A 12,286-nucleotide genomic window follows, 5' to 3' on the forward strand; every position below is an offset into this window, starting at 1 on the left:
TGATTGGTTATTCCGCATCACGTGACATTCACATATCTCCGACTCTGTAAAGATGGCTCCTTCCCCCACGTTCCATAGGCCCCTCCCCCCACGTTCCACAGGCCCCTCCCCCTTGCATCGTCATCTTCCTCGCAATCTCTCAATATCCGCCAATTCAACAACAACAACAAAAACAACATCCTCAAGAACACAACAATTTCTCGAAGTTTTATTTACTTTTTCCCTTTCCAGCAGTCGCCTGTGATGCGTGACGTCACATTTACTGGAAATGGCGTCCCCCACAATAAAGAGCGGTGTTCGGCCTTAGTTATTTTATAACTTGGTTTACGGATCCGCCGACGGTATATTTGCCGAAATGAAAAATAAATATAAAACACATTTTTAGCCTTTTTATATTTATACATTTTCCGCCGAAGGTGCAAAAGTTTCAAAACCCGAAATGTAAACGTCGGCTTTAACCGAGCTGCGCAGTGGTCTTCGGTCATGGCGTCTGAGCAGTGGCCTGCGTAGTTCAGATTGACTGTTGTTTCTGGGGCAAAAGTGCTTGTTTGTTGTTGTTGTTGTTTTTTTTCCAAACCTAGTCGAGGCTCGTGTGAGAGCAAACACACAAAGCACATCATGGGGGACATGAGACAAGAGAGGAGGGAGTGGGAAGGACAAAACAGTGGGGAACAGAGACGTTAGATCTGTCGAAGGGAGAGGGATGGGACGGAGAACATGGGGAATAGAAGATGGACATCACAGGGACTTTCAGGAAGGAAAGCAGGGAATTTGAAGGAAGTGGGCTTGGGTGGATTATCGGGGGTAGAAAAGATCGAGGATTTGGATGGGGGATGATATAATGGATGGGGGATGGGGGATGATAAGAGGTGGTGGTGAACAGCTGTTTTGAAGGCCTGGAGGGAAGAATGGGAAAGAATAGAGTGAGGAAGTTTATTCCAAAGGCGGAAAAAAGAGGAATGAAAGAGTGAAGGTGAGCAGTGATTCGTGATTTTGGTAGTTTTACCAGAAGGGGGTTGTTGGCGGACCTTGAGCGCCCTGCGGAAATGTGGTGGGGACAAATCGCAGAGAGAGCTGGGGGGGCGAGGCTGGAGAGGAGACGGTAGAAGACAGAAAGACCACCGACCAACCTGCGGCGAATGAGTGAGAGGCCCAAAGACTCAGCCTCATTGCGGGAGATCCCAATGATCCGAAATGCCTTGGTTTCTACAGCGTGATCCCGAGAAAGGTGGGAGGCAGGAGCACCAGCCCAGAGTGGAGAGCAGTACTCCATCAGGCTGCAGCCAAAAGCTTTGTAAGTGGTCAGGAGCTCAGGTGGGCCGAGGAAGGACTTTGCACGACGGAGGATTCCCAATCGGCGACTGGCTTTGAATTGTGGTTTTCCCAGGAAAGATCATGGCAGATAGTGAGACCCAGAAGCTTGAAAGAAAGGACTTCTTCCAGAGGATTGTTGAGAAAGTGGATAGGGGTTTTCTAAACGGTCCTTTCGAAGAGACATAGTGAGAGTGTGAGATTTGTCCGGATTGAAAGACATGTTCCAAGTGTTGGACCAGTTTATGATTTTATCCAGATCAGCAGTGAGCAAAGAAGCTGCTGCTTGCCGGTCTGAGGGATGACCGATGGTATGGCAGAGGGTGGAGTCATCAGCAAACAGATTTAGAGGATTTTCCAGAGTCGGAGAAATCATTGATGAAAACCAGAAAAAGAACAGGGCCCAGAACGCTACTTTGAGGAACTCCAGCCTGGACAGGAAGAGGGGATGAAAGAACTCCATTTAGGGCCACACGTTGACTGCGACAGGAGAGGAAGTCTGCGAGACATGAGTTGTTAAGAAGTATGTCAGCGGTATAAATTTGAGTGACTGTATTGGTGATTTAGTCACGCAACATCTTGACGACGAATATTCTGGCCGAACTATTGCATCAATTCAGTGCAGCAGCGAGGATGATTCGCTGGCTACTCTCGATCATGCCGATTTTGTTTCCATCGAAAGTTGTACACCGCTGTTCGTATTGAAAGATTTCGGTGCCAAGTACGTCAAAGTTTCCCTGCGAGATGCTGACATTCAGCCTTCAACAGACCAGATATCAGGTCCGTTCAATGGACCAGAAACGGCCCAACGGACCCCCCCGCCCCCCACCTACCCTTGTCTTTTCCATGGAACATCCGAAAAAAATAATAAAAATATATAATTTCTAAAATTTAAATTATATTTATATTTCGACCTACCGACCCTACATTTTAGCTGAAGAACTGCGTAAACCAAGTTATAAAATAACTAAGGCCTAACCTGGTTTATAAAAAGACCGAGTGATGATAAATGGTGATGAATGCCATATGATGATGTTGACAAATCTTGACAATAAAACTTCCCAGCGAGGTCACCTTCAGACCTCATCGAGAGAGAGAGAGGGTCCGAGGATGCGCCTGATAAAGGATATAATTAAATAAGGTCATTAATTATCTTCAAAAGTGATGTTTTAATGAACCGAAACATCCAATTTTCGTTCATACACTACCTTGGAGTTTTCTTCATATTCATGCAAACTTTCAGGCTGCAAGGTTTCATAGTTTTGGAGTTATGGAGGACACACACACACACACACACACACACACACACACACACACACACACTGACATTCATTAGTGTAGACTATAGGGGATACCTGGCACTGCCTGGGGGGCGGGGGGAAACCCAGCACTGCCCAGCCAGGTGAGCTTTTCCCGGCAGTGATTTCAGGACGTGTTGGACATTGAAAAGCCATGGAGTTATTAGTCTCATGGTGGTTACCTTTTGCCTGGGGGCCGGCAGCAGCACTGCCTGACCCACCACATCCGAATTTCCACGTTACTTGCCTTTGGTGACTCCAAAACGGACTCTCAAGGCCAAAATGTCGCAGCTTAAAACCTTGTCCAGATTTGAAGGTGCCCACACTCAATATTTGGGCCCTCGAGGTGCTGCAGTTCGGCTGTGAAAGTTGAATGTACAAACGCACAAACACAGGAAATATTTACAAGATCTCAACGTTTTCGATGCACAACAGGAGCTGGAACACAAGACATAGTTTTGTTTTTCCTAAGCAGCCCTGGGTACCCCACCCAAGCTGGGTCACCTGCTCAATATCAGGTTATTTAGACCAGTAAACCATCAGGAAGATTGATGTTGAAAGCGGTAGCAAAACTTAACCTGAGAGTGCACCATGGCAACGAAGGGCCAAATGGCCCCGTTTCCTTGTTTGAGGTCAGTTTCTTGATTTTCAGATGTACAGACACACGTACATTGAGAGAATTACCTTGTGGAGCAGAGGGAGAGTGTTGCCCATGACTTGACCCTGGGTACCCCCAGCACGTTTGAGAAATCTGGTGGATATTGACCCAGCCATTTTGTTTCCATGATTTTCAGACCAACACAAACAAAGAGATAATTTCCTTTTGTGGGGTGTGGGTGTGGAGATTTTGTGGGAGGAACAGCTTGAAACCTTACCCTGATTCTGACGTTCTAACACTCAAAATTTGGGGCCTCCAGATGCGACGGTTTGGCCGTGAAAGAATAACAAACGAACAAACACAAACACTTGAAACTTTATACATATTTGCTTCACAACTTCCGGTACAAAAAACTTAATGTTTGCTTTGATATCAACTCCAAACTATTTGTTTCGAGAACAACTAACGCACACAAACTCCACGAGTACAAACTATTCGCGGCTTGTCTAATCGCGTTATCAGGCGATGCCACGTCGGAACCTTTCATCTCGTGCGAAACCTTCCAGGTGATTCCGCCAAGTCTCCTGCCAAGGCAAAATGATCGTGTGAAGGTCCACTGTATTCTCGAGTTGTCGTGTGCGACAGGGCGAGCGGACCAAGTTTCCCATGATTAAGTACTTCATTCCAGGATTTAAATGGGGGGGACATGAACAAATAATTTGCCAGGCGCGCAAAAAAATATAGCCGTCCTTGCCACGTTGGAACAATGCCCCAACACTCTTGAACACGTCCAGCAGCAAAACTTCGTAACGAGTCCCCTCGCTGTAAATATTCTCAGCAGACACCTCCACCTGTATCGCTGCAGACACGAACAAAAGTAGCAATGACGAAGGTGACATCATTACCTTCGGCCATTGTGCTGCACAGATCAATGCTGATTATATCTATGCAGTAACCGATAACCATTCCTTTCACACAGTATAATATATTCAGTGAATGATTCACAAACTCCATCCACCGAAACGGTGCGTAAACAACTCTCATAGTCTCAATAGACAGGACTGTGTAAATATTGTTCCGGATCTGGTCGAAGGGGTAAATGGGAACCTATTAGAATAGTTATTTCATCGTGCATGTTCGCATAAGTGTGATGTGATGACTAATAATTATTTTTGAATAAAGAGTTAAGGCTCATGGAAGTAATGAGAACACTGAACGGATCAGGACACAACAGAACGAAAGGAACAGTAGAGAGAGGGGAGAAACACCAACAATAGGGTTGAAGGACAAAATTGAGGGAGACTTGGACAAATAATAGCTGTGGAGAGGAATGAGGGGCAGGGGAAGATGCACGGGGTGGACAAGATGGACACAGAGCAAACTTTCAGGAAGGAGAAACTGGAAAATTGGAGGGAGGGGGGTTTGGGGGTTGACTTAACGAGGGTAGAAAAGATCATGGTTTTGGATGGGGGGGTGATCTGAGATGGTTGTGAACAGCTGTCTTGAAGACATGGAGGGAAGAATGGGATTGAAGAGAATGTGGAAGTTGGTTCCACAGGCCGGAAGAAAGGCCTGACATCTTCTGAAAGATTGAGGGCCTCCATTCTCCAACCATCACGAGAGGAGCAGAAGCATGTCGAAAGTTGAGCAACCAGAATGGAATCAAAACTAATGGGATCAGAGGTCAGGTTGTTTGAAAACAGGAAATACTTGACATCAGAGGCAATGATGGATTTCATGACTTTGCTGTTGGAGGTAAGCTCACTGGTCTATGGTTCGTAGGGTCTGTTTTTGCACCCTTGTTGTGGATGGGAGGGATGTTTTCTGACTTGCAGGCAGAGGAGAGGAGGCTACAGGAGGACAGACTGAATATTGGGTGAGAAGAACACATCGTCCATTTCATCTTATGGTAAAACGACCCGAAACTTACCGAATTCTCTCTTGTGCAGCAGCTTTGCGAAGTTCCACCTCCTCAGGGAAACCTGTGGCTTGCAGTAATCCCTACAGAATGCTACACGAAGGCAAACACACATGTATTAGTGGAGCTGAGGTCCAATTGGGACCCACGTATGGAATAGAGGAGGGAAGGTCCATCGGAATTATGGCTGTTACAATATTCACTTATAATAATCCAGATATTGTGATGGTGATGGAGATGATGAAGATGAGGGTGATGGAGATGATGAGGATGGTGGCAATGATGGTGATGAGGATGATCATGTTACATTTGTCGAGGTGGGGGAGGGGTGGAATATACCTTGAAGCAGGAGAAGATGTAGTAGTATGATCTGTGTACGAGTCGTAAGCCCATCAGGATGTGATTAAGTGGGAGAACGTTAGCTTAAGCATTGTCTTGTTTGAATGTGCACAATATGGGGGATGGTGCGTTGCAATAATTCGTTCGGGATGAAGGTTAAGAAAATTGAAGATAAAACCTCTTGTATGCCCCACTGGATGAGGTTCCTGAATTGAAGCCGAAGTGAAGACAGAGAAGGAAAGAGCTTGGATCACCTCCTGATAGGAGTGGAGCTTTTCGTCGCCGACAGACGGGCAGAGTTATGAGCGCATCCAGAAGGCTGGAGTTTTTGTTGCCCTGGGTGGGCGCACTTTTTGTCACCTCTCACGAGAGCGGGAGAGGTGTTTTTGGAGTGCCGCTGAGGATAGAGGATTGGGCACTGACAGAGGAGAGTAGGAATCATCTCAGCGAGAGAAGGAGATTGTGTGGCAGAGGAAACGGTTGCCTGTCTGTGGTGCCTTCCTGCCTTCTCGTGTTCATACCTTTGCCCTACTCCATCGGCTACTCCCCATTTTGTCGTGCCTGCCACCTATTTATCATCCCTGGGTCTTACCTGTGTGTTTCTTTGCCTCATCATCACCTCATCTCCCAGCAGAGCTAAGGCCTCCTCCGGGTTTTCTTGCACCCAAACCCTGTCTGTGCTTGAATCCGGTGTGTGACGCCTTAGAATTTATTTCTCAATGTCGTGGATCGGCTCGCTACTCTCGCCTCTCCACAGTCGCACCCAGCTGTCAATAGACTTTGTGTCCATTTATCCTGAGAAGGTGGAGAGTTTGCTGTCAAACCTTGACTCAGTTTCTGCAACCGGTCCAGGTGGCATCAGCGCACGTTTCCTAAAAACGTGTTCCTCTGCTTTTGCTCACCCTCTCTCTGTTCTATTCACCCTCTCATTTGCTCAAGGTCATCTGCCATCTGCTTGGAAATCAGCAAACATTACTGCTCTTATTAAAAACGGTGCAAAAACTGATCCCTGCAATTACAGATCAATCAGCCTTCTATCAATCATCAGCAAGGTTATGGAATCCATCATCGCTTCAGACATTAAATCCTTCCTCTTCTCCAATGGCTTGATTTCCGATCATCAATTTGGTTTGAGACCAGGTCACTCAACCCTGGATATGCTGCTTCTGCTCTCCCAACAATGGATGGAGGTCCTCAATGCCAGACAGGAAATCAGAGCAATATCCCAAGACATATCGCGTGCTTTTGACACGGTCTGGCACCCTGCCCTGCTCACCAAACTTTCTTCCTCAGATATCCAAGGACATCTCCACTCATGGCTCGCAGACTTCCTCAGGTGTTGCAGTCAACATGTGGCCTAAAATGGAGTTCTCTCATCCCCTCTTCCTGTCCAGGCTGGAGTTCCTCAAGGCAGCATCCTGGGCCCTGTTCTTTTTCTGTTTTTCATCAATAATCTCTCCGACTCTCTGGAAAATCCTCTTTATCTCTTTGCTGATGACTCCACCCTCTGCCGTACCATCAGTCATCCCAAAGATCGGCAAGCAGCAGCTTCTTCACTCTCTGCAGATCTAGATAAAATCACAAGGTGGTCCAACACGTGGAACATGTCTTTCAATCCTGACAAATCTCACACTCTCACTATGTCTCTCTGAAAGGACCGTCTGGAAAGCCCCTCCCCATCCCCCCATGTTCTTTCTCAACAATCCTCTGGAAGAAGTCCTTTCAAGCTTCTGGGTCTCACGATCTGCCATGAACTTTCCTGGGAAAGCCACGTTTCCAAGCTGGCCTCCAAAGCCAGTCGCCGACTAGGCATCTATCACACAAAGTACTTCCTCAGCACACCGAAACTTCCAAAAACATACAAAGGTTTCGTCCACAGTCTGGAGTACTGCTCTCCCCTTTGGGTGGTGCTCGTGCCTCACACCTTTCTCAGCTTCATGCTGTGGAAACCAAGACATTTAGGATCATTGGTATCTCCCACGGTGAGGCTGAGTCTTTGGGTCAATCACTCTCACACCGTAGGCAGGTCGGTATTCTGTCTGCCTTCTACCGTCTCCTCTCCGGCCTGGCCCCCCCTGCTCCGTCTGAGATATGTCCCTCCTCATATTTCCGCAAGGCGCTCAAGGTCCACCAGCAACCCCCTTCTCGTAAAACGACCAAAATGAAGAATCACTGCTCACCTTCACTCTTTTATTCCTCTTTTTTCCCACCTTTCGAACAAACTCTCACACTCTCTTCAATCCCATTCTTCTCTCCAGGTCTTCAAGACAGATGTTCACCACCATCTCTCCCCCATCCAAAACCTCGATCTTTTCTACCCCCGTTAATCCACCCCAAACCAACCTCCTTCATATTCCTTGCTTTCCTTCCTGAAAGTCCCTGTAGTGTCCATCTTGTTTCCCCTGTGTACCCCACCCCACCCCTCTCCCTTCCACAGATCTCCTCATGTCTGTTCCCCACTGTTTTGTCCTTCCTCCTCCTGCCCCTCTTGTCTTCCCTGTTCCTCTTATTGTATGTTTTGTGTGTTAGCTCTCATATGAGCCTCAACAGTGAATACAAAAAATAAATAAAAAGAAAATAATGGAAAAAAAACACCCCAGAGAGCGAGGCGGCCAAGGATCGCCTGATGAAGGATATAATTAAATAAGGTTGTTAATTATCTTCAAAAGGAGTGTTTTAATGAACCCAAACACCCAATTTTCACTCCTGCACTTCCTTGCAGTTCCCTCAGTATGCATGCAAAGTTTCAGACTGTGAGGTTTCATAGTTTTGGAGATATGCAGAGACGCATACACACACACATGCACTGACATTTATTAGTATGGATGGATTCTCTATCCCCACCTTCCTTTCCCACCTCAACCCGCCGTCGTCTCCACCGTCGCGATCACCATCCCCTGGTTGTAAAATAATTAATATCCTCGTCTGCTTCTTGCGATTCCCGTGCGCACAAAGCCACCATTGTTCGAGCGCAGTCCAGGGAGAGAAAGCCAGTTTTGGACTGGCTAACAGCGTGGACTAACAGCGTGGACACGACAACAACAATAATGGTGATGATGATGATGATGGTGACGGTGATGATGATGACTTTAATAGTGAAGTGAAGAACCCACCACCAGTGCGGGTCCTCGTCGACCCTTGTCCCATAGAATCAGCAAGCACACCTGATGGGTAGTCAGGTAGAACAATTCGATTAAAGTCATTGTTCAAGCAGAATCATTAAAATGTTTGTGTTTGTTTTGCATCGCTTGAAAAGAAGTTAAGAAGTAAAAATTATGATTGTGGAGATGATGATGATGATCATCATCATCATGGTGATTGGTGATGATGATAATGATGATTTTTAATAGTGAAGTGAAGAACCCACTGCGGGTGTTGTGCCTCTTGACCAGGTGTCCCACAGAACCATCAGGCACACCTGAGGGGTAGAGTCAGGTGGAACAATTCAATTAAGGATCCATATTGTTCAAGCTGATTCATTACAATATTGTTTAATGAAGATTGAGAAACATTAAACAAGTGAAAGGTTTTATGACAAAGCTTTCAGCGAATACCGAAGGTACACCTGTGATGTAGAGTAAAATGGTGGAGTACGTACGGGTGCAGGGAGTAGTGATTGAATTGAGTTGCTGATAACCATTCGCACAACGGTTGCACTTGAGACCCTCAACTCCTTCTTTACAAAAGCATTGCCCGGTATGTAGGTTGCACATATCGGATCTCGATCCGATCACACTGCAGTCACAAGCTACCGAGGAACACGGAGGCAACAACCTCTTAGGTATTCAAACAAATGCACAATCGACCGGAATTCATTCCACGAGGTCACCCTGTTGGTTGTGTCACTCCTGGGAGCTGTGGCTCTGCCAATGAGGCAATAATTTGAAATTTGGCAAAGATGTCTGCACACACTGGCCTACTCTTTTTGAAAGGGCACAGTGGGATATTTAACACCTGCCAGTGAATGCTATCTGAAAGGACACCCAGCTTGATGTCCTGAACGGACTGATGAACTCCCTCCTCCACTCTCTCCCTCACACACAGTCTATAAAAATATTTAATGGAAGCAACATGTCCGAACTTGGACCTCATATCGATCCCTACTTCCTACCCAATCCTACACACCCCAAGTTACTGTGCAGATCCCCCATCACTCAAGTACTCACGCTTGCAGGCGTTGTGATGACTCATGTCGTAGTTGAAATCTCGGCAGAATAACAGAGAACAGACCTGGCAGTGTCGTCCGGTCGTATTGTGTCGGCAACCGATGCACCGACTAAGATTGCCAGTGATTCCGTGCCATCCTTGCTCGATTTCGCAGGTGTTTGAGTGCTCGTTGCAGCTGCATTCTGCAGGTACACGAGTGGGGAAACAAAGGGAAACGAAACGACAATCACAGAGATTCTCCCATCGAATGAGATTCCCCCATCAAACAGTCTCTCCCTTGTGTGCACTCCTCATCATGGAATATAACGAACGATCAACAGGGTGCTAAATCAGTGTTTGAGCACACCGACATTCACGTTCCTAGGTGGACACAGAAATTGACCGATGAAATGTGTATAATCGAACCTACCGTCTTGAAAACCTCATCAATCAGAAATGGAAAATACATAATTTTAAAACTCAAATCTATTTTACATTGGTATTTCGTTTCCCTCCTCGATAGGCTGACAAGCTCGAGCTGTTTCAACCACATTCAAAGACTTGGGAAGTGAAATAAAGGTTCGAGGCAGGGCAGGATTATCTCCAGTCTGCGAGAGCCAGCTGATGGGCGAACACTCGTCTAACTTACCGGAAACAAAGATGTTCAGAGTGGCTTTGGCTTCTCCCTGTCGATTCCGAGAGATGCAGACATAAACCCCAGTGTCAGACAAGGAGAGATTTGACAAGATCAGGAAGTTGGACAATCCTGAAGAACGGCGACTGGAAAGAGATTTTTCATCATGAAACCACTGTGGGGTAGATGGCCTGGGGTGAGGTTGAAGGGTGGAATACACGACAAACAAAATTATGAACATATTTATATATATTACATATGTATATATATATATATATATATATATATATATATATATATATATATATATATATATATGTATATATATATATATATCTATGTATATATATATATATATATACATACATACATATATATATATATATATATATATATATATATATATATATATATATATTGTTACGGATCTGGAAACCATTTGCATTCAACATACAGGTCCCAAAAGTCAGTTATCCCGTTAAGTACATGTGAGACAGATCCCTTTCCTTTTGTCTAATGGGACAATCAAAAACGTGCGTTGTGACTTCTTTTTAGTTGTTATTAAATCTTTACCTCCAACGAACAACCAACAACCATTCCATTCTCCTTCACGAACCACCATCAACCTGCTCCTAAACGAGCGCTTCGCTCGCCCAACCCGAAAGCCTATTGAGGTACATCCCTCTGAGGTGGAATCTCGAGGATGTTCGAGGCAGTTTCATCACCACCACCTTTCTTGAACACGTGTGAGGTGGGCGGGCTTCCCGGTATGGCTGAAACCCCAGCCCAGAAAGGGCGGACCCATGGAAGCCCCGTCCAATCGGGGCGAACAGTGACGTCAATTTCACCAAGGCCCCTCCCCGCTGAGGGAGGTCCATAAAAGTTACGAAGCCATCCTCAGCGGAGAGTTCTGGAGAGAGGAGTGTCGAGAGTTCTGAGGGGGTTCGGTCGTGTTTTATTGGGTTGCGTTGGAGTTCTTGAGTGGTTACGAGCAGTGGTAAGGAGGGGCTGTTACGAGTTCTTAGTTGGTTTTTGCTGTCACGAGGGTTGAGCAGAGGGTCATCGAGGCGGCGAACGCGTCTCTGCTGGGCCTCCACAAGGAAGGGCAGAGTGACCCCGACCTCCCTCCGTGGACCCCAACTATTCACCATCCGAGCTCCGCCACGAACCACGACTCCCCCACGTGCGACTGGGACCAGGCCGACGACCTTTAGCAGGTGCCACATTACAGAGACTCCCTTCCTTCGACGACCAGGTACCCACGAACTCTGACCCCCAGCTTGTCTCTCTTCACGGCTGCGAGGGTCAAATAAAGACTCTGGGGATTCTTTTCTTTTTGTGTGTGTGTCTGCGTGTGGGCCCGTCTTGAAGTGGAACTGTGTAAGTGCTTGAATCCTTGTAAATATTCCTTGCATATTCGCGTTAAGTCTTGCCTGTGTTTTTTTACTGTTAATAAACCTTTATGAGAAATGTTCCCAGTCCGTTTCTGTACCTTCTTACATTGGTCCAGCATGGTCCGGGTCTGAGTATTAGCGGGGTTTCATCCCCAGTAATCGGTCTATTATAGCCGGGACATCCTGGGCAGGCCCCCCTCGACTGCAACAAACCGGAAAGGTCGGTGGCAAAGCGGTAGTCCGTTGTGTGAATTTACCTCTGCAGGTAGGGTAAATCCGGTTCGACCAGGCATTCTGAGGGCGTGGATACTTAGGTACTTTGGCTCTGGACAAATAACCCGATGCCACGCAATCGAGATATTGGCGACCACGGTCGGTTCTGCGACCCGTGGCTCACGGAATTATCCGGAGCGACGGCCAACAATTCCGGGGAGTTGGGTGGGAAACGGCGAAACCTCCCCCACCTCACGGTCGTTTTTGCCACTGACCCCTGGCCCACAACAATATTGTTACGGCTGTGGAAATTAGCAAACCACCATTCAGGTCCCGTAGGTGAGATAACTCGAAGTACATGTGTAGTTAGCCCCAAATCCGTTGTTTAGAGGGAATTTATGTGATTTATTCGGGCTGCGACGTTTTGAGTTAGGC

At 46.6% G+C, this 12,286-nt stretch overlaps 1 protein-coding gene across 1 annotated transcript; it reads right to left on the reverse strand.

Annotated features, from left to right (window-relative positions):
* Window positions 1-3,570: 3,570 nt before the first annotated feature.
* On the reverse strand, window positions 3,571-10,503 carry LOC147007796 (netrin-1-like). Its single transcript, XM_085866390.1, has 7 exons — window positions 10,260-10,503; window positions 9,631-9,813; window positions 9,063-9,212; window positions 8,832-8,882; window positions 8,578-8,628; window positions 5,138-5,218; window positions 3,571-4,066 (listed from the first exon to the last, which is right to left on the reverse strand). Exons 1-7 carry the CDS (start codon window positions 10,483-10,485, stop codon window positions 3,726-3,728), a joined length of 1,083 nt encoding a protein of 360 aa, XP_085722516.1. The 5' UTR covers window positions 10,486-10,503; the 3' UTR covers window positions 3,571-3,725.
* Between the last annotated feature and the right edge of the window lie 1,783 nt (window positions 10,504-12,286).

The sequence above is a fragment of the Eptatretus burgeri genome, chromosome 25, assembly GCF_056783735.1.
Source record: "Eptatretus burgeri isolate ZD-2024b chromosome 25, Ebu_testis_v1, whole genome shotgun sequence".
Classification (NCBI taxonomy): Eukaryota; Metazoa; Chordata; class Myxini; order Myxiniformes; family Myxinidae; genus Eptatretus; species Eptatretus burgeri.

Excerpts from the sequence above, each read along its gene's own strand:
- LOC147007796 (XM_085866390.1), bottom strand. The coding sequence starts at position 10,485 with ATGTTCATAATTTTGTTTGTCGTGTATTCCACCCTTCAACCTCACCCC. Across the intron at positions 5,219-8,577 it reads GACGAGGACCCGCACTGGTG|CATTCTGTAGGGATTACTGC; the intron begins GTGGGTTCTTCA and ends GCCTTCGTGTAG. Across the intron at positions 4,067-5,137 it reads GCTGCACAAGAGAGAATTCG|CGATACAGGTGGAGGTGTCT; the intron begins GTAAGTTTCGGG and ends TCGTGTCTGCAG.